Source organism: Crocodylus siamensis, chromosome 7 (genome assembly GCF_052110815.1).
Source record: "Crocodylus siamensis isolate JL-2025a chromosome 7, ASM5211081v1, whole genome shotgun sequence".
Classification (NCBI taxonomy): domain Eukaryota; kingdom Metazoa; phylum Chordata; order Crocodylia; family Crocodylidae; genus Crocodylus; species Crocodylus siamensis.
The window spans coordinates 89,596,435-89,617,192 of NC_143401.1; the positions used below are offsets into that span (position 1 = coordinate 89,596,435).

The 20,758-nt window shown below is 43.3% G+C and overlaps 2 protein-coding genes across 4 annotated transcripts in view; one reads left to right on the forward strand and one right to left on the reverse strand.

Moving 5' to 3' along the window:
- The window catches only part of CASP7 (caspase 7), a 31,579-nt gene extending 22,856 nt beyond the window's left edge, over window positions 1–8,723 (reverse strand). The window contains exons 1-2 of the mRNA XM_090058126.1: window positions 8,600–8,723; window positions 5,499–5,611 (exon numbers count right to left, since the gene is read on the reverse strand). Coding sequence (XP_089914252.1) covers window positions 5,499–5,611 — 113 coding nt within the window. The 5' untranslated portion in view covers window positions 8,600–8,723. The remainder of the gene's footprint in view (window positions 1–5,498; window positions 5,612–8,599) is intronic.
- Window positions 8,724–12,398: 3,675 nt separating this feature from the next.
- The window catches only part of NRAP (nebulin related anchoring protein), a 60,756-nt gene continuing 52,396 nt past the window's right edge, over window positions 12,399–20,758 (forward strand). For 2 of the 3 annotated variants that reach the window (XM_090058499.1, XM_090058500.1), the window contains exons 1-5: window positions 12,399–12,669; window positions 13,072–13,166; window positions 13,843–13,930; window positions 17,359–17,463; window positions 20,127–20,231. In XM_090058499.1, coding sequence (XP_089914625.1) covers window positions 12,598–12,669; window positions 13,072–13,166; window positions 13,843–13,930; window positions 17,359–17,463; window positions 20,127–20,231 — 465 coding nt within the window. In that variant the 5' untranslated portion in view covers window positions 12,399–12,597. The remainder of the gene's footprint in view (window positions 12,670–13,071; window positions 13,167–13,842; window positions 13,931–17,358; window positions 17,464–20,126; window positions 20,232–20,758) is intronic. The other variant, XM_090058498.1, reaches the window with a different exon arrangement.

A 20,758-nucleotide genomic window follows, 5' to 3' on the forward strand; every position in this document is an offset into this window, starting at 1 on the left:
TCTCAACCGTCACAGAACAAAAAGGTGCATTCCTTCTTCAGCAGATGACAAAACACAGCAGAGCAAAACAAATACACATTTTCCAGGGCAGATTTCACAACTGCGGTATTCCAGTTGAGCAACAGCGGGTTGGGACAACAAAGCTGAATTCTTTTAGGGTATCCATTTGTGACGTTCCCAACAAGGAAGCAAGGGAGACGAGGGAGAGATACAACCCTTTACAGTACCTTGGCTCATCTTCAAGTGGCACTCCACTCTGCATCGGAAAAGAATTGCACCTTGCGTGCAAGAACAAGCGGGATCTTCTTTAGTAATGCTAGGAGCCCACCATGCTCAGAGCTGTATCGGAGAGAGAACCAGGATGCTCTGCATTCAGGCCCAAAGATTTGCCTGTGTCAGCAGTGGGTCACGCTGGACTTTTCTATGGGGCTATTCAAACCTTCCTGGCTGTGGCCTAGCAAGCTGCTGAGGTCATGCAGGCCTGATCCACCTTCGCTGACAGGCAGAAAACACAGACACCCATCACTGACTTTAGCATTGCCCAGTGTAGGAGGGTAGCAAAGCCGTCCTTAAGAGCGTGGAAAAATGGCAAAACTTTGAATACACACTGCTACTCTCACTTTTGCCTTTGCCCCTGCCCCACTATAACAAAGAACATTTAAAAAAACCCCTTAAATTACCATATGCAATTTAAAAAACTCTTGTAGCACTCTTAATTCTCAGTTATTTTTCGTGTATGCACTCTTAAGTAGTCCCGACTCGTTATTGCTTTTCCTTACATTTCTCCACTTCCTTGTTGGCTGCTTATTTAGAAATGCTAAAAATAATACATGACACATGTATGATGGTTTACTTTTCTCTTAATTTCTGCATTAAGTTAATTCTAGCTGTCATGCAGAGACAGATTTTCTATTAACTACAGTAATTCACCTGATACTTGACCTGTTGTTTTAAATACCAAAGATATAAATCAAAGATAGCTGAGTATTTACTGTATGTATCACCTGGGAAAGTGCCAGAAAGCATGAATGAAATATTGGCTCAGATTTAAGAAAACTGTTATGCTAAAGGTAAAGTTTCAAGAGAACTGAGCATTTACTATACATACTATAAGGGAACAACAGGTCCTGGATGAGCCGTGATGAACTGTTATACTCGCCTTGGCCTGGCTAGAGGCACTCTCTAGTGGTACAGTTCCAGTCTCATGAAAACACTCAAAAAGACTAATTGGACTAATCAGAATAGGAAAAATCTGGTGGACTACTTTATAAAAAATCCTCCAAAATGTGTACACTGTTGCCCACACAGGAATTGCCATAACCTTTTAAAAATTCAGCATTTAAGTGGCACTAACAATACACAGTGAGCAACCTTTAAAAATGTACATGGGTCTGAAAGGAAGAACAAAAAAATCATCTCCACACCCCATCTGTGAAGCATCTTGTTGTGAAAGAGATAAAAGATAATCAAAGGTGGGTGGAAAATAATTCCCAGGAGGATGAAAGAACAACGAACGAGTAGGACTGACACAAAGGCAATTCCCCAATCCTCCTGCATCTATGATGCTGGTGTCAAAACTAGTTATTAATCTGTGTACAAGAAGCTAAAACACGATTCAAGTCCCAGTGAACAAGGGGGTCTACCAACTTATTTCTCCCTCTCTGGTACAAGTTACACGACTCCGTCTTCATGCAAGTGCACTGAACTCCCCTGCCCCCATCACCTCTGCTCACGCACACTCAAAAAAGCGAAGGATTTTGTCAGGACATTTTGAAGCAGACCCTCAGCAGAATAATCATATGCCAACAAAGGAGCTAATTTTGTTTTGCTGACACATTGAAACAGGCTGTACAGTTACATTAGATTACTTCGTATTTCATTTCAGCCCATGGTCACCAAAACCCGATGCTCTATCATCTAGTGCAAAACCTGAACTCTGAAAAAGTTCTATACATCTATCTGTATTCGAGTTTGCAAAACTTTCAAAGCTAATTTTATGTAAATGGGAATGTCATAACCATTAACAAAGAGAACAAGACACCCACTGACATTTCTGACAGAGAAATTTTCAATTTAAATTAAAATGAGAGTTCTCAAATTAATTAAAATGCAAAGCGCACGGTGTTATACTTTTATATTTTTGTTCCTTATTAACGACAGAAGTATCTATAGATACAGTGTACCTCTAGTACCTGTAATCCTATATGATTTCACAATCTAGGCCAGGTCAAGATTTAGATGGGAAATGTTAAAGGAATACCTATCTGCTGTGGGAAGTGGTGGTGGAAATTTGACAGACAGCACTTCCCAAGTCATTATATAATCGAAGGCCCAGCACACTAATCAAGGTACTTTTCTATCCAAAAGGGAGACTGTTTAACCTACTGTTCGGGTCAAATGTCAACTCAAAGACAGTTACAAACTGACTCCAAAAATTTCCCATTGCTTTCAGGTAGGCATTGCACTCCTCTTATCTTATGCTCCTAAAATACATTCAGGCTTACTACATCAGGTTAAACTGATGCTGTATTCAATCTCAAAGTGGCTTTACTTCAGCAAAGGAAAAAACTTCCACTCTCTAGCTATCCCTCACCCGGCTCACCAGGGCTTTGTGACACTTCACTGGTTTAAGTTTTCTGAACTAAAGGCACTGAATTGAAAGTACTGATTAGGTTTTCAGCTTCACTTGCTCTTGGCTTGTAAAAGCCCTTGCACATATACTTATTTAAATGCTGTTTACAACTTCCAACTGAGAAGTGGAATACAGGGTGTAAGACAGACAGAAGAGGCATAGGGAAAGTGTAAAAGGGAAAGTGTAAAAGCCATCCATCGAGGGTAAGAACAGTTTTATAGAGTGAATTGATGTGAAATTGGCCTCCAAAGCCTGACTGCTCTCACCTACTTGCTACTGAATCATGCTTCACTTCACTGAGAGCATGAGAAATACCACCAGGGCTGTTAAGAGAGAAAACTCTGTTTTGCTGAACTCTAGGGACATTTGGTAGTTTTTAAAAAACTATTTCGCAGGAAAAAACCCAGCTCCATTGACTTCCAGGAAATCAGACTTCTTATTTTTTCATTCTGGCCTTTGCATGGTAAAAATCATGGTGGCCCACATCTTCGTCTACTACCTACAGCTGAATGAAGTGATGGACAATACAGCGCGCTGTTTATAGGAAGGAAGGCTCAGAGAAAACGTGTAGTTTAAAATACCCGAAGGAGGAGGCCAGGCCACATTTCTGAAAAGACAAGTGATGCTCAAAAGCACAAAGGGAGGATATTACAGCACCCTTCAGAGAAATGGATTTCTTTGAAAGAGATCCAGGTGTGAAAAGCATGACGGGCTCATAGGAAGCAAACAACAAAGCTGTTCACCTTACATGAAAAGTGAGCACTTGGGTTTTTTTTTTTTCAAATTAGCAACCCTCTTTTCCTTCCAAAACGCCTTTCAGACTTGTTATGATCACCCTGGTCTGTTTCTGCTCAGAAAATAAAAACGGCATCAATTCTGCAGTGCGTTCTGCTCCTTTTAGTGCGGCAAAAAATGAGGGTCGTCTGCCATCTAGTGGCAAACAAACAAACAGAAAGATCGAGTAATATTTAAGAAACATTTCATTTCCTGGAAATATTAGGTCAGAACTAGAAGCTCTTTAACAAGATAAAATTACACAGAGACAAATTCCCCAAACAGGAAGGAGAGCAAATCTGCCCATGCTGCCAATCCAGTGGCTCACGCTCACCCTACAAATGAGGCAGGAGCAAGGAGGGGCTTCCAAACCCAAGGGGTGACCATCACCGTCCCCGTTTGCGCCCGTCGCTTTTACTGCGCCCCTGATTTTAGTTGCCAACAGATGCCCCCAAATCTGGTGGTGGGCAACAAGTATGGGGCGAGGTTGAGGGGGAGAAGAAGTGGCACACCACTAGCAAGCCCTCCAGGCCACAGTTTACCCTGTTGTGGGCTGCATGCGGCTCAGGAGCTCTCAGCTGCACAGCCCTGCTCTATGGGGAAGATAATGTTTCCCCAGACATTACCAAAACACAAATGCCTGGTACACCGGGCAGTTACACTGCTTGAACCATCTCAGCACATTAAGACATTGATTCTTGTCTTTCACTAAAAGTGATAAACTGCAAGTAGCAGAATAATGGAACCAGACTATTTCCCCATAGAGAGGAGCAATTTTGCTTTTTAAACACAAGTCGCATTTATTTCAAAATATGCCTTTCAAAACTGCTGCTCAGGTTTTAGAGGCAGAATGTCACAGCTTCCACTTGTATCTGCTAGCACTGCAGGTTGTGGGTATAATCTTAAACAGGAATATTTCAATTTTTTTTAGATGTGCACTGATGGGAATACTTGACATTTCTATGACACCCTCCACAACAGCTTTATATTGTTTTCCATTAATTAAGCCTCATAAAACACTTCTTTAAGAAAAGCAGCAGGAAAAGTTTGAAACTACTTGCTGAAGGTCAACTCTGCAAGTCTGCTGCAAGAATACTTAGCTCTTCTGACTCCTAGGTAAGGGTTTTAGACCTTATAGACTCTGTGCATTAACACATTCTTCATAATTACGATGTAACTAAAATGCCAAACGCCTTCCCATCGCTTGGTCAGGGCTAGGCCGTTCACTTCAAGGTTGCATAGTGCAGAGGGCATAAATTATAAAAGCCCTTTTTAAGAAAAACACCAACACCAAGAAACTCTCAGCACAAAATAGTCATTCTCTCACTTTAAGGGCCGTTAGAAATTCCAGATGGCTATTTTTCCAAAAGAACAGGTCTAACATAACACAGACGATACTTCCTATGAAATTATGGTAAGTAAAATTATGCTTCACTGGGGATTGCACTCTTTAATATTAAGGCAAAAATGATTCTGCAGCTCCCAAGAAGATTAAGTTCTTGGGTAACAGGCTACATCCTTGGCCCCGGTGGAACTTTTTGGAGGGAGATGGGTGTAGGATGTCCTCAGTAGCCCCTTGGGGATTCTCATGGTGCAGAATAGCCAAACTCAGTGCAGTGAAAACAGTGCATTCAGTTCCCAGTTGCTACCCCCATTTAAGAGCCATGTGAGAAGCGAGAACCAGGCTGAAGTTCAGTGTACTTATGTAACTTTTGACTTTCAAAAAAGCCCTTAGGAGGGCTATCATTAATAAAATCTGAAATTTAGCCAACTAAGATTAGTTCTCATTTTCACTTTGAATCAAGGCAGCGAAGGGAAGTAACATCACACAGCACAGTCTGCATTTCTCCTTGCAATATAATTAATTACTGTCTAGATAGAAAAATGCTTTGCTAGGGTGCAGAGGATGAGTATGTATAGTCAAAGGCAGCACTTTTGGACTTTCTTTCCAGACTTTTTATCGGTTTTTATACTAGATTTAATACGTTTTTCTCCAGCAACACTTGACGCCTTCCAGAGTACAGAAGAACTGGATATGGTCCACTTGAAGCGGGCTTGCCGATTGAATGGAATTGAGAACAAAATTACTTACTTTCCAAAGATGAAAAATCTTTCACTTCTGTCCGGCCTTGCATCCACTGTATCATCCGGCTCTTCAGCCTTCATTTTCAACTGAGGCCCGTCAGCGTACAGCTCTTCTGCCATCTACACAAACAAATATAAAAAGAAACCTAATAAAAACCACCAATCATTAAACCAAATCTATTTTCTAGTAAAATTATTAAGCCAGTTACACTGTGTAAAATTGTACAGGCTAAAAGTAGCCATCGATTTTTGGATCCTCCAGTCTGATAGTGTGTGTACTCAGTTATCCCTGTTACTTTTTTTGTAGTTATTCAAAGATGACCTACACCAGAGGCACTGACCCCCCCCAGCTTGTAGGCCAAATCTGGCCCTGTGATATTCAGCTGGGGTGGGGGCTCCTCATATGCCTGGAAATTTGGTGGTGGGAGAGGAGTGGCACCACTTCCCCACTGCCAAATTCCTGGACCCATGGGGAGCCCTGGACTCTGCACTGGGTCCAGCACCCAATATTAGCAGGCAGGGCTGGGTGGGGGTAGCACCAGGCCCAGGGCCCCATCGCAGCACACAAGAGACTAAGAAGGTGCAGCTCCAGGCCGCAAGCCCGGTATGGAAGGCCAAGGGGGGCAACGCCAGGCCCCTGGGACTCAATCCCAGTATGCTGGGGCACGGTTGAGCGGTGGTAGTCCCCCTGGGGACAAATCCCAGCGGGAGGGGGCCCACTTCTGAAATCCTGGCGATCAGGGCAGGGACAGGGTGGTGTCGGGCATCCCAGGGCTGATCCAGGCTGCGGAGTGGTCCCTCCCCACTCATCTGGCCCACAGGGCCGAGAATTTGAGCACCGCTGTCTTAGACCGAAGGGTAGCATATAAAACGAGTCAATAAAATCTGCCCACAAACTGCAACTAAGATTTAAAAATAAAAAAAAGATGGCAAAATGCCTTATAGTATGTTTTTAAGATGTTTTCTGTGGATTGAAAACAAGTAAGTTTGCAAAGAAGCAGGAAACACTGGCAATTAGACACCAACTTATTTGTTATTCGCGTAGCTATAACCCAAATTGAAAGCATCCAGAGAACTCAGAAAGATATGCCCCCAAATTCTCTCATGGAGGCACAGGTACACAGGCACACTCAACTGCCTGTACAGAAAAATGCTGCAAACTGTTTTTATAGAGATAGACTCAATTTTAATTTTCTTTATTTTTCCTATCACATTATGCATGTTATATTTTCCTAACACTGAGGTTTTGTTTTTATTTAAAAAAAACCCAGAAAACCGTATTTTTCTTTCATTAAAAAAGCACATTACTCGAAGACATCATAGCAGTCTTTTATGTCAGTTGATATGCTTGTGTCAAAGCCTGTTTTAAGATGTCTCCGCTGAGCATACCTTTCCTAAGGTCAGCGGAGACGCTTCCATGGCACACTAGAAAACACACTCTTTACTAGGTTAAAAGCTTATTTCTATTTTAAGTATTAGCCAGAAGACTACTTGTTGCTCATTCACTTCCTTAAGGCCCATTCCTGAAAACGCTTGCTCGTGCATGCGATCTTTACTTATTCACGGCATCCTATTGAACTCAACTGATAACAGATACACAAACAGACTTTTATAGCTGATGCATCATCAGGACTGTGGAAACCAGACTGAGAGAGCATTAATATGAATATCACTGTCCTTTCAGCCTGTAATTGGAAAAGTAAGGTAAGGGAACACCCCCCTCCGCCAGTTGTTTCCAGTTTCTGGAGATTTTAATTTGACTTCAACAGAAAAAGCAATGGTATGCGATAGACTGGGGTAAATCTAGTCTTGTTTCAAATAACTCAGTAATCTGGAAAGAATGTGGATTTGCAAAATTGGAAGATTATATCAGATTTAGGCAAAAGAAGGAAGAACTTCAGCAGGACACGAAGTCCCATATTGCACTCCCATGCAAAGGAAGGACTAGACTGAAATACCTATGCACATCGCTACTGACCACACAGGAAAGCAACATCCGGGTGTCGCTCTCGCTCAGCAAAAACAACGGAAGAGCATGCAGCAACCAGCTAAATGGCAACTTGGTGCACATTCACTCCACGCCACTACGGTGAGAGCAGCGCTAACCGAGATGTGCCACGCTGTGCACGTTTCCTCCCCGAGCCTCGGAGAACTACACGACGCCAACTTCATCCCTTGTGACTGGACACACAGGGCACGTCCCCTCCCAGGGACTGCACCGGAGAGCCCTGCAAGTCCTTAAACCAGGCAGGTTTAAGGACCATTGCGGAGACATGATCCCTTTTATTAAGCCAGCTGAGTAGCTGGAGAAAAGTTTTTAGCAAGCTTTTGGGTGCAATCACCCCTTGTCAGGCACAGGGAGTCTCTGCTGGTCTGCGACTCCAAGGAGCGAGAGAAGCTGGAAGTGTGGTAGGAGGCAGGAACGAGGAAGACATGGGTAGAAGAGACAGAAACCAAAAGGCAAAGCAGGGAGATGAACACAGAGGGAGCACCCAGCGTCCTCGCTGTTCCCTTCAGAAATCGCGGCGTGGCATTTTTCCACTCCCGCACAGATAAGAGTTTGAATCATAACACGGCTCGATGCCACACCTCAAAGCTTTGCTGCAAACATGGCCCCAAAGCCCAGCCCAAAGCCAGAGGGCAACTTACTGACTTTTAGCAAGCCATCGAGGCAGATAAATATTAATTTTCTAAACTTTTTAGGCGCCCTGCAGGCTGGATACAACGGCCTGGCGGGCCGCAACCGGCCCCCGGGCTGCATTTTGCCCACCCCTGCCTTGACCCCTTTATTAGGCCCACTGAGAAACAGCAAACATTTTTTTTTTAATTACTTTTTTTTTTGCAATCCCCCCACCTCTCCCATAAAACGGATCCTCTCTAAGCCAAGCTGTTCGGACCGCCCCTTTTTGGGGGTCTCAGACTCAGGCGGCGACCGGGCACGCCCTGAGACCCCGTCCAGGCGCCGGCGGGGTTTCCGGTGCCCGGGAATGGCGGCAGAGGCGTGAGGGCCTGCCCCTCACCCCACCCCGGCGCGGAGGCCCGAGGCCGCGGCGGACCGGGCCGGGCCGGGCCGGGCCGGCAGGTCGCCCGGGCGCGCCCGACACTTGCCTGCGTCCTGCGCCGGCTGCAGCGAAAGAGAAAGTGAAACCGGCCCGGCCCCGGCCCCGGCCCCGGCCCCGGCCCGGCCCTCGGGGAGAGGAGGCGCCCGGGCCCTTCCCCGGTGAAGCAAACCCCTGCGGGGCTGTGACGGCCATAGCTAGACTTGATGCCAGCTCCAAGACCAGATCAGCCACCGCAGTGGGGTTGCAAGGCATATAATACATAGCATGTAACGATCCTGTATTTAGACTCATTGAAAATGAGGGCCGGGGGGGCCTCTAGTCCAACCCCCAGCCAAGGCCTTGTCTAGCCAGGTCTTAAAAGCCTCTAAGGCCAGGATTTCGCCACCTCTGTGGGCAGCCTGTTCCAGTGGTTTACTACCTTGCTCCGGAGAGTTTTTTTTATCATATCTAACCTCAACTTCCCTTACTGCAACATGAGCCCATCGCTCCTTGCTCTGTCATCTGCCACCACTGAGGACAGCCCAGCTCCATCCCCTTTGTCACCCCCTTTCACGTAGGTGAAGGCTGCTATTAAATCCCCCTCTGGTCTTCTCTTCTCCAGACTAAATAAGCCCAGTTCCCTCAGCCTCTCTTCACATGTCCTACCCCTCTTAACTATTTTGGGTGCCCTCCACTTTGTCCACATCATTTCTACAGTGTGGGGTGCCCCAAAACTGGACACACTACTCCAGATGTTGGCTCACTACTGCCAAATAGAGGGGGATAATCACTTTCCTCAACCTGCTGGCTACGCTCCCATTAATGCAGCCCAGTCTGCTGTTAGCCTTCTTCACAACAAGGGCACTTTTGGCTCATATTTAGCTGATTGTCCACTGTCACCCCCAGGTCTTTTTCGGCAGAGCTGCTGCCCAGCCAGTCACCCCCAGCCTGCCCCGGTGCATGGGGTTGTTCTGTCCTAAGTGCAGAGTTTTGTATTTGTCCTTTTTGAATTTCCTGAGATTTCTCTTGGCCCAATCCTCCAGTTTGTCTAGGTCTCTGAATCTTAGCACCGCCCTGCAGCATATTTACCCCCCATCTTGGTGTCATCAGCAAACTTGCCATCCCATCTTCCAGATAGTTGATGAAGGTACTGAACAAAACTGGCCCTAGGACTGACCCCTGGGGCACTCTGCTTGATACCGGCTGCTAACTAGACATCAATGGATTACTACCCTTTGAGTCCAATGAGCCACCCAGTTTTCTATCCATTTTACAGGCCATGCATCCAACCCGGACTTCCTTAGCTTATTTGTGAAAATGTTGCAGGAGACTGTATCAAAAGCCTTGCTAAAGTCAAGGTATATCACATTCACTACTCTCCCCATGCCCGCAAAGCCAGTCATCTCATCACAGAAGGCAATCAGGTTGGTCAGGCATGACTTGCCCTTGGTGAATCCATGCTGACTGTTCCTAATCACCTTCTTCTCCTCCAAATGCTTAAAAATGGATTCCTTGAGGACCTTCTTCATGATTTTTCCAGGGACTGAGGTGAGGCCAACTGGTCTGTAGTTCCCTGGATCCTCCTTCTTCCCTATCTTAAAAATGGGAACTATATTTGCCCTTCTGCAATCATCAGTTGCCATGAGTTTTCCAAGATAATGGCCAGTGGCTCTGCAATCACATTGGCCATCTCCTTCAGCACGCTCAGGTGCATCATGTCCAGCCCCATGGACTTGTACACATCCAGCTTTTCCACATAGTCCCTAGCCTGTTCTTTTGCCACTGTTGGCTGCTCACCTCCTCCCCAAAACTGTGCTGCCCAGTACAGTAATCTGGAAGCCAACTTTGCCTGTGAAGACAGGTAAAAAAGGCATTGAGCACTTCAGCCTTTTCAGGAGTTTCAGGAGCTGTCTCCTGTTTTCCCTAATGAAAAAGGGCAACTTCCTGACAATACGGACGTGACAGTGTCTATGGTTTTGCATGGTCTGCATGAATTTTAGGACAGCATCAGTCCATTGTGGGGGTTCTGTGGGATCAGTTGTTAGGTTCGCTTGTGCAAGCTTTATGTTCCTCCATTAATTTTTAAACATATTTTTTAGCTTTTAGTGCACGGTCAGCGGGACTGCAAGAGCCTGTGGCTATGGCTAATTTGTCTGTGCCTCATTCTGCATTCTTCGTTTTTCCAAGATTTTTTAACTTAGTGCCTTGTAGCTAGTAATACTCAGTCAGGGTGAGGGTATCCTATTTGAATATCCATGCATTCTGCAAGCAGCAACAATTCAATTGTTGCCCCAGAAAGACATTTTCCGTATTAAATGAAACACAACTTTATTGTCCTTACAGTGCAACCAGAACAAATAGTGCCCCAACTCCATACATTTAAAATATTTAGGACACTGAGAACGGGGTCATTGAGTGGGGTTAACACGGAGGGAAAAGGGAGATAAAACTTCAGACCTTGGCTGGCGAGAAGGGCTCGTAGCCTGTGGCGAGCAGCTTCCCCTCTTTTTGGCTGCTTGGCAATGTTGGGAGCTGGATTAGCATTGGAGCAACCTAGTATGAGGTTTGAGAGACTGAAGGAGCTGGGTCTTCACAGGGAGGAGGGAAGGGGTCTGTGGGGTCCCAGTATGATGAGGTCTCCATGGGATGGGACTAGCAAACCCAGTGGCTGCTGTGCATGCTGTGGGCTGCCAAAGGAGAGAGGAGGTCGAAGGCAAGTGACACCTTTGCCAGAGTACACTCTCCTACAGTGTGTGCCTGCTCATAATGTCTAGGAGCTATTGCTGCCCCATCACGTCCATCTATATTATCCATCTATATTATCCGCATCTTCTAAGTTTCCCCTGGCCCATATGGACTCCTTTCTCCTCCAGCTCCTTATTTAATTAGTTACCGTGGTGCCCTCCTGGCGGCTTTGTTCTTTTCCTTCTCCTACCTGTCTTTCTCCTTTTCTTGCCTCAGAAATGTGTGCTATTCCTGAACAACCCTGTGACACTTCACAGAGGCATACCCAAGCTCCTCCAACATCTTCTTGGTCTCTTCTTTACTCGCAAGCTGAGCAGACCTTGGGGTGGGTAGTGGATAATGCTGGTCTGCCTGCGGGGGGAGATTTACAGCTGCTGATGCTGTGGTTCCCCGGGAGCTGGCAGGTTGACTGCCTTGCTGTGCAGGGGCTGGGCTGCACACATGGTTTCTAGACACCCCAGGGTCCCCGTGCACCTGGATCGTCCAGCATTGTATGCGCAGCCCAGCTGCACATGCTTTTCTTTTTAGATGTCCACTGAGACTCTGGGATCCTTTCCCAGCATCCTGGCCAGGAGTCCATGTTTTGCACCTGCCAGGTGATGGTGGGGGGACTTGATTTACTCCAGTGGTTGCAAACCCATGCTTTGGGTCCTACCGGCAGGGGCATCATTGGGATCCAGTCTCTGATCCTGCACATGTGGCATGTCAGGAGGTGCGATTGCTTGGGTCAGGGATCAGATCCCCTTGCATCATTAAGTGAACGTCTGCCAGTTGCAATGTCTTCGTTGGGCTCCAGCTACTATAAACAGGGATATACATAAGACACAAATTCGCCCCCAGTGAAGTCATTCATTGTACATGGGGGAGACTAGCTACTACTTTGGTAAGCTGATGGTGATGACGCAGCTTGTATCTTTACCTCCATCCTGGGGTTATGACGACTAACGTTAAACATCAAACTTCCAGGCTGAATGGTCAGATTCTGCCATTCACATAGACATGATTTGTTTCTGTGACTTCACTCCTCTATTTAGAGAAAGATGTTGCTAACACCTCCCCTTCTGTATGTACTTACACAGTTGCTAAAATAATCCCTCTTAGTAATAGGCATCTTTAAAAGCCAGCTAGCAGCTGACTTTGAAACAGAAGGTCAACCAAAGGAGCAGAGACTTTGCTTCAGAAGTTTAATGAGAGCAATTGATCATAGAAAAGGGGCTTTACAGAACTATCTGGAGTGTTACAAACAGGCCAAAAAGTCATCGTCATCTTTTGAAGCTTTTGTGTGTATAGATATATACTCTTTGCTCTGTTGGTTTCAAGATGAATGTTCAGCCGTGTGCTAGATGTGGCTTTGGGGTTTACCCTGCTGAGAAGATTAACTGTATAGATCAGGTCAGTACACATACTCTCTCTTGAGTATTTTGGAGTTTAATAGATATATATATATGCAAAGTTAATATGCAAACTTACTAATAAATGGTTTGATCATGCTCCTGCTGGAGTTGCAGGCAGAACTCCTAACTGTATAAATTCTTTATTCATGGTGGCTATTGGAGTGAAGGTAAGCTTGGTTATGAGTGTTTTGTGGCAGATAATTAAAAATGACGAGGCTACAAACTTGAAAAGATAGTAATTTATGTTCTATTTAGTGTCCATTTAATGCATGCCCTTTATACAGTGGTAAATCCCTATTTAGGAAATGGACAGGGGGGTCAATGTTGAGGTTTAAATATTGCTGGAATAATAAGGAAAAATGAGACACTTGCACTATATTTTCGTCATTTCTATTCCTAGACATGGCACAAAGCCTGTTTTCATTGTGAAATCTGCAAAATGATGCTAACGGTAAATAACTTTGTTAGCCACCAGAAGAAGCCTTACTGCCAAGCGTAAGTGTACTTACTTTAAAAAAAAAATCATAATGGCTTAAAACTTGAATCCCCATAATTTTATCTGAAGATCAGCACTGGGCAGCCAACTGGTCATCAACTGTTCTGTGGAACTGGATCAACTCCGCTGACTTCAGCAGAATTGCTCTGGATTTACATATATGGCAGAGATCAAAATCTAGCCATATATATAAAATTCCCATATTTACGTCTTAAAAGATACCTTTGTAAGCGCCACTGGAAATATTTTGGAACGTTGTCTGTTGTAACTGTAAGCAGTGATTTCCATATCAGTGGTTAAGAGTTAATAAGGTATGAATGCACTTAGTAACCAGAAAAATATGTAAAATGCAAATTTTTGGAGTTATATTTTTCAGGATGATTTGATTTTCTAATGATCAATTCCTGTCAAATTTCTTGGCTGAAAACAAGAGATGACAGTTGGTTTTTATTCTATTATTCTCTTTTGTTATTAGTAACACAGCATTGATATGATGATCATTAAAATTAATTTAGTCGTTGACACTTATTTCATAAAACAGTAAGTTGTATGCGAGCTGATGGTATGTGTTGTGAAGGTGGTGCAGTGGTTTTGAGAAACTAAAAAGAGAGTATATCTTTCTGGTGGTGGACAGTCTAATACATTTCTAATCTGCTGTTATCCCTTGTTTTATAGACATAACCCAAAAAACAACACATTCACAAGCATATTTGAGACACCAATAAATTTAAATGTGAAAAAACAACCTGAAGCAGTGAGCGAGGTAAGAGTTTTAGAATAAATTGTGTTCGCTTGTACTTTTTGTTTCTGGTGTTATAACCACACTGGGGTTTTTTTAGAAATGTATTAAAGGACAACCCCTATATTTAACTGCCTTGCCCTCTTTTAAGGTGAGCTCAGGTTTGGGTCACATTTATTTCGAATGGTCTTTGTCACGGACCAAACCAGGGTCTGCATCCCACCAGATCCGTGCTTTGGCAGATTTGATATTTAGATCTGGAACAGATTTTTTTTCTTGATCGTATCTCTAGCTTGTTTTTGTTTGTCTGTAGATTTCTTATACATTTCTTTTCAAATACCTCAATTGAATATAGCAAGAGACATGCTTCCTAACATTTGTTGTATGTGTTTCAACAAAAGCCACAAAACCTGAACGTTTTTTAAAATTAGTTTTGTATTTTCTTTAGATTTTTCCCCCCCAATTTTTCAGCCTCATTTCACAAGTGCCGTACATGCTCCTTGTTCGTTTTGGAAGAGGAGCAAAGTCTATAGCTGTTAAATTCTACATAATAAAGCTATCGGATTACATTGCAAAGCAAGGGAGAAAAGCCCAGGATGTCTCAGTTTCAGTAAAAAAGCCCACGATGGTATTATAGTCTTACTTACTGTATTTTACTTACTTTGGGAACCTTAATTTGCCCAGACAAAACATCCTTTGGTATTCTATGAATATCTTAGTAAGAAATGCAGGTTCAGTCTGTCAAAGGTTACCTTATCTAATATTCTACAAGGAAGTCTGTAGTATCCGCCACTGAAAATTGCCAGGAATGCAGAGCAGAGCTGTACAGACTTGATTATTAGTGCCAGTGGGTCGCGAGGACATTTTCTTTAATGCTGGTTCACTTGCCTTAAATGTTGTGTCAAAATAAATCTGAAGACTCAAAACAAAACTTGAATAAAATTGCCTGGTCTTTGACATCAACAACTAAATAGTTTAAATTTAATTAGAATATGACTCCCAGAAAAGTTTTTTTTGAGCATTCGATAGATCTGGGCTGAGATGTGAGGGAGTTTTTCCTGGTTTTTTGAAAACATTTTTCGGAAATATTATTGCTAATGTTGATTTTCTTGGTTGTGTAATGTCAGCTCCACAAGGCTGTTATGAGCCTAGATCCCAAAAGGAGTTCCAATTCTTTTTTATTTTCTCATGCCATTGCTTTCTGTTATGACCTCTTTTCTTTCAAAGGTGTTTGTTTAAGTTTTGCACTTCTGGTGGCTATTTAAAATAAGAAAAATATGTCAGAAGACCACTGGTTACTGGCTCATTTCCATGCATAATGTGGTTTTATTAAATGTGGTGCCTTTTAGTCCTCTAAAAATAATCGTAGTAGTAGTAGTAATAGTACTAGTAGTAGTAATAATAAGTATAGACAATGTGTTTCTATGGGATCTGGCATCTTATTAAAATTGTACATAAAATAATGGAAAACGGATGCAGTATTTTACATTTTGCGGGTACTAATATCTGATTCTTTTTCTTCTTGATCAAGTTGATAGTATACATTTAATAACATTTATCACCTATTACACTCCTTCTGTCATTGTACTTCGATAGCATTTTATGCATCATGTTTTTGCAATATCCTGGACTCCAACAATGACAACAACATCGCGTTCACTTCCTTTAAGATGCGTGTGTGACAGATCTGGTCTGGAATGAGCCTGGGATTACTGCAAATTCTATTTCTGTTTCCCGGCTGTGATATGAGACCCTATTACTTCCAGTGCATGTGGGCATACACGCCAAGCAAATTATAGCTGGGAGATCACTTTCCCTTGCTTTCTCACCTAGAGCACCTCCTGCCCCTTTCAATCATAGAGTGAATTTGAGCTCCAAAGGCAAGGTTTCTAAGTGTATCTCTAGGCCTAATCCAGGCCGTATTGAAAATGCCTTTTCACTTCTATGGCAGCTTATAGTATAGAAAAAATTTGGCGTTGGGTCCTAAATGAAAATAACAAACTAGTTTGTGCTTATGGCACTAGACTGAGGCTTAAGAGATGAAAATTCAATTCCTTGCTCTGCCACTTAAGTTTGGTGTGACCTTGGCCAGGGCATTGCCATCTTTGTGCTTCCTTCTTTAATTGTATAATGAAGATATGGTATAATGAGGATAATATATACATTTCAGTAGTTTCTGTTTCTCTGTTATGTGCTCAAATTATGACTTCTTCAGGGCAATGCATGTGCCAGTATAGCACAAGAAGATCCTGATTTCATTTGGGTCTCCAGGTACCATTGCAATACAAATAAAGAATTATAATAATATGAAGACATCGGATTCGACAATGCCCTTAATTATATTCACACAACCTCACTGACTTCATTGTAGTCAGAAAGGGATAAATGAGAGCAATATTGCCCTGTGACTGATACTTGGGACTAGTGTTTCATGGTGGTTTCCTTCACAAAGTCTTTCTCACTAACATTTGAATTGTATGATCGGCTTAGATTTTTATGGGGTTTTAGTCTTCATTACTACGTGCATGTGTGTGGGGCTGGGTAGGGAGGAAGGGGAGATGTATCTAGGAACTACTTAGATCTTCTTGATGGGTTTCAACTGCAATGTGCTGTTTCCCTAAGAGCAAGCAGCTCCAATGACTGCAATACATCTTAGTTAGAAGTCACCAAGTGGATGACAGCTAATCTAGCCTCTCCTTCATAGATCCCTTAGGTAGGGCTGGGAGACAGGTAGGAGAAAGTAGAAACCCATTAATGGTGCTCACAGGGTAGGGCAGCATGCTGCGAAAGGTTGTGATAGGCAGACAAAGAGGAAATATTGGTAAAGGGGGCTCTGTGGAAGCTGCGAGTACAGAGATCTGAATCCAGTGAACAGTATTTTCCTGTGGGCTTCAAAGTTTCCATAGTCCAGGCCTGCTCATTGAAGGTTTGTCATAGATTCATAGACGTCAGGGGCTGGAAGGGACCTTGCAGATCATCAGGTCCAGCCCCCCTACTCTAGGCAGGAAGACAACTATATATCCATTGGTCCTGGTCTTCCCCAGGGGTGCCCTGGTGAACAGTTGTGCACCGAGCTCCTGATGCACTCCTCTGATACAGCAGTAATGAACACATGGTTTCTGTCTGTATCAGTACAGGCTTTTTTTTAACTAGAGCATGGTACTGAAAGGAATACCCGGTCTGCACTGGTTAAGGATCTGGGACCCAGAAAGACACACACAAAGTCCCACAGTGTGGTGGGCACATTGCTTATATCTAACGAGCGAGCCACTTAAGTCTGGCATTCGTTTTGGCGTATTGATTTCACTTCTGCTCACCTTTTCCCTTGCAGTTTGCTCCAACTCTACAGTGTTGAACACCCCGGCATTTTCCCAGCTTTAAAATGATGCCCTTCTTTGCCTTTTGCATCCGTGATAAGAAAAAAAAATATTGATGCTGAGTTTTTGTTGCAGGCTAAATATCGAGAAGAAGGGGAACGATTCAAATCCGTTTTCCAGTGGGATATGAACTGCAGAGAGGTGGAAACCGCGTGTAACGTTCAGCAGCTGGCCAGTGAGGTAAGAGAAGCCCTTCGAGGGTACACCTTTCTGGAGGTTGCCAGGAGGCATCCTGCGAAGCGTTACTTCCCCATGCTAAATAAAATGATGGTTGGCATGCATTTATGCACAGCGTTTGACTCAGAACAGCTCATTTCTTATTTTGTTTTATAATGGCCTGTTTAATTTTCATTTGTTTTTCAAGGCCGTGCATTGTAATTGTTAAAGTGGGAGAGCAAAAGTCAGGAGGTTTGGGGAGTACCTCCGCTGCAATGCTAGATGCAGTTGCAGCAAGTATCGATATGCCCTGGCTAGCTTTAATTTACCTAGATCAGGCACCAAAAGCAGTAAACCTGTCACAATATGGACTTCAGTGTAGGCTGTTACTCCGTGTACTTTTTTGTTGATTGAAGCCTTTGCTGCTCTGGTTTTGCTCTTTTGGGCCTCAAGCTAGCAGAGTTATCTTGGGTATAGCTACATATGCTGCAATTGCACTTCTGAATGTGGTGCAGAAATACTCTTGACTCTGATCTCGGTCCTATTCCTGACTCTGTTGCAGCCTTGAATGATGAGCACAGTGAAGTCACTTATCTTCCCCATGCCTTGTTTCCTTCTCTATGTAGTAAACTAATTAGATTTGCTCACAATTAAAGATCCTCAAGTGAAGGGCACCATGTATATTATTATTATAATCCATCATTTTTCTTGCCACATTATCAAGTACTGAATGAAATCCTGGCCTGACAGACATCCATTGTAAAACTCTCATTTGAGCATATTCAGGATCTCATCCACTTATGGTTTCCTAGGGGTTTGTTTCTTCTTAACGTCATTTTTCTTCTGACGCGATCCTCTAACAAAGTCGTGATGCAGAATTTATGGCAGCGATTCCTTTTGAAGATGACAAGTAGATGTGCCACAGAAATGGGAATGGGGGAAGAAGGAGCAATGGGACAATGGCTGAGGAATTCCTTATTAAACTCATTTATGTGAGAGAATGGAAAAGGGAGCAGAGACAATGACATGATGTGCATTGTTTTAAAATAGGGGTGTTCAACGTCTGGCCTGCAGGCCAGATGCAGCCTGTGAGCCTGTGCTATTTGGCCCATGGACCTCCCCACAGGTCCAAAAATTTGGCAGCAGAGAAGAGGTAAATTGCTACTTACTGGCTGCATCCAGATGAGCGTGGCCATGTGGTATGTGGCACCGTGGACCCATCCTGTGGTGCCACACACCTCGCATTCAGGTGTTCCCCATGCTGCAATTTAGCAGTGCAGAGGGGAGTGAATGGGGGGTGATTTTTGACCCTGGGAAATCCTGGGGTCAAAAAACCCCACACAAAAAAAGCTGGGCGGCACATGCAGGGGACAACATGTGCCACCCAAAACTGGAGGCTGGCCAGCCTAAGCCATGCTTTGGCTGCCGGCCAGGCTGCTAGTGGTAGCATCTCTGCGGCTGCAGCTCCCCGAGGCCCCCAGGACTCCAGGCTAATATTGAAAAAACCCTCCCTTAATTAAAGATAGGAACTTTGATGTAAAATGGCAGGTTGGCTGGTTTAATGGACAATGTTGGGCTATAGACTGTTTCTGCTTATAGATGGGCAGATGAGATTCATCCTAGGTAAGTAATAACCAAATGCATTGCCAACTTGGACAGGCTCAGCCCATGACCTACATCCCCAATGTCATGATCACACTTTTCAAAACTCTGAATCACGAGTGAAGAATAGATGTCACACTTGTCCCAGGACCAGTTATGCCTGTTTTTGTCCTAGAACAGAAAAGTTGTGAGTTTGGGGTGTACGCATGTTGTCCTTACTGTCTGAGTTTAGCGAGTGGTTGAATGCACTGGTGCTTTTCTGCCATTGATCCAATGATCCAATCCCCAGACAACCTTCACTTGCTTTTCATGATATCCTAGTGGAAACTGCTAGCAAGTCTTATCCCGTGAACCTTTATAGGATTTGTCCTAGGACAACAGACATGGATGTCCGAATGACTGCGCTTTGTCCTGAGAAAAAATGGTATCTCCCAGGACAAATGCACCATGTGTTTGTAGCCAGAATCTAAGAAGGTTGTAGAAGTTGTCCCTTTTGGTAGAGGGATGTGCATATGGCCTGTACTATGCCTGTTCTTCAGGTAAACAGCAAATGTCGTTTTTCAAGGTTATCAGTCTGGTAGTTTCCACATGCTATAATTTTCTACGAAGAAAAGTATTGACAAAAAAAAGAAAATATATTTGTCTTGAATTTGCAGAAAAAGGACAATATTTTGTTCGCGTATATACTTACACACTGTTTAGCATGCATTTAGCAATAGTAATAATGATGGCCTAGCAATATTGTTGCTGTTTGCATGATGCAGTGAACTACTCAACAGATATTTGACTGGAAATTTAGGGGAAATAAGTCCTAATTCCATATCACATAGAAAGAGGTTGCAGAATGTGCACAGAAATATTTTGGAATAAAATTAATCTCTGTATGCAAGGACAGAACCAAGTCCATGAACCAGTTAAACTCCAACTTTGTGTTAAAAATAATAAGACTCACATGGATATAGTTGTATTATTTTCTATTTATACAGTGTAAGTTGATTTTTGTGATGGATTTTTATTTGCTTTCCTCTTCCCTAGTCAATTCATTATTTATATTTAAACCTATTCACTTAATCTTTCCTTTCTAGAAAAACTATCAGGCGGCTTATGAGGAGGGCAAGACCTGGTATTCAGGAGCCATTCCAGATCCCGCAATGGTCAGGATAGCTCAGTCGCAGAAGACTCGCAGTGATGTAAGTGGACTGACCTTTGCAGTAGCTTTATTTTTATAGCTTATTTTATATTCTGAGAGCTTACTCCTTCATAGTAGCTAAACTGTCAATAACAAATTACCAAAGAAAAGGGTGACATGGATTTGAACTTTGTGGAACAACAGTTTTTTTTAGCCTTTGTGTGCTCTGTCTGTCTAGATATACATTTACAGTCAAAGTCACCCAGGAGTGTTACTTCCCAGTTTAGATATATTCAAAAGGAATTATCACGACTTTCAGAAGTTAAGATACAGTTCAATTCCTGGACAGTAACATGTCAGATGACCTTGGCTGGATACTAAGTCCTGCCTACCCAACATTTTCTAGCGTGGCTACCATCAGTGAAGTAGCTCCACTGATGGATAACACATTTTATTTTTCTTGGAGTACACAGGAACCTATAGCTTTCCATCCAGCTGCAGTCAGTAAAGAACTGAAAGATATATAATTAGTAGTAGTCATATATAAACTACTGCGTATCAAATATTCAGATGGATTTTTTCCACTGT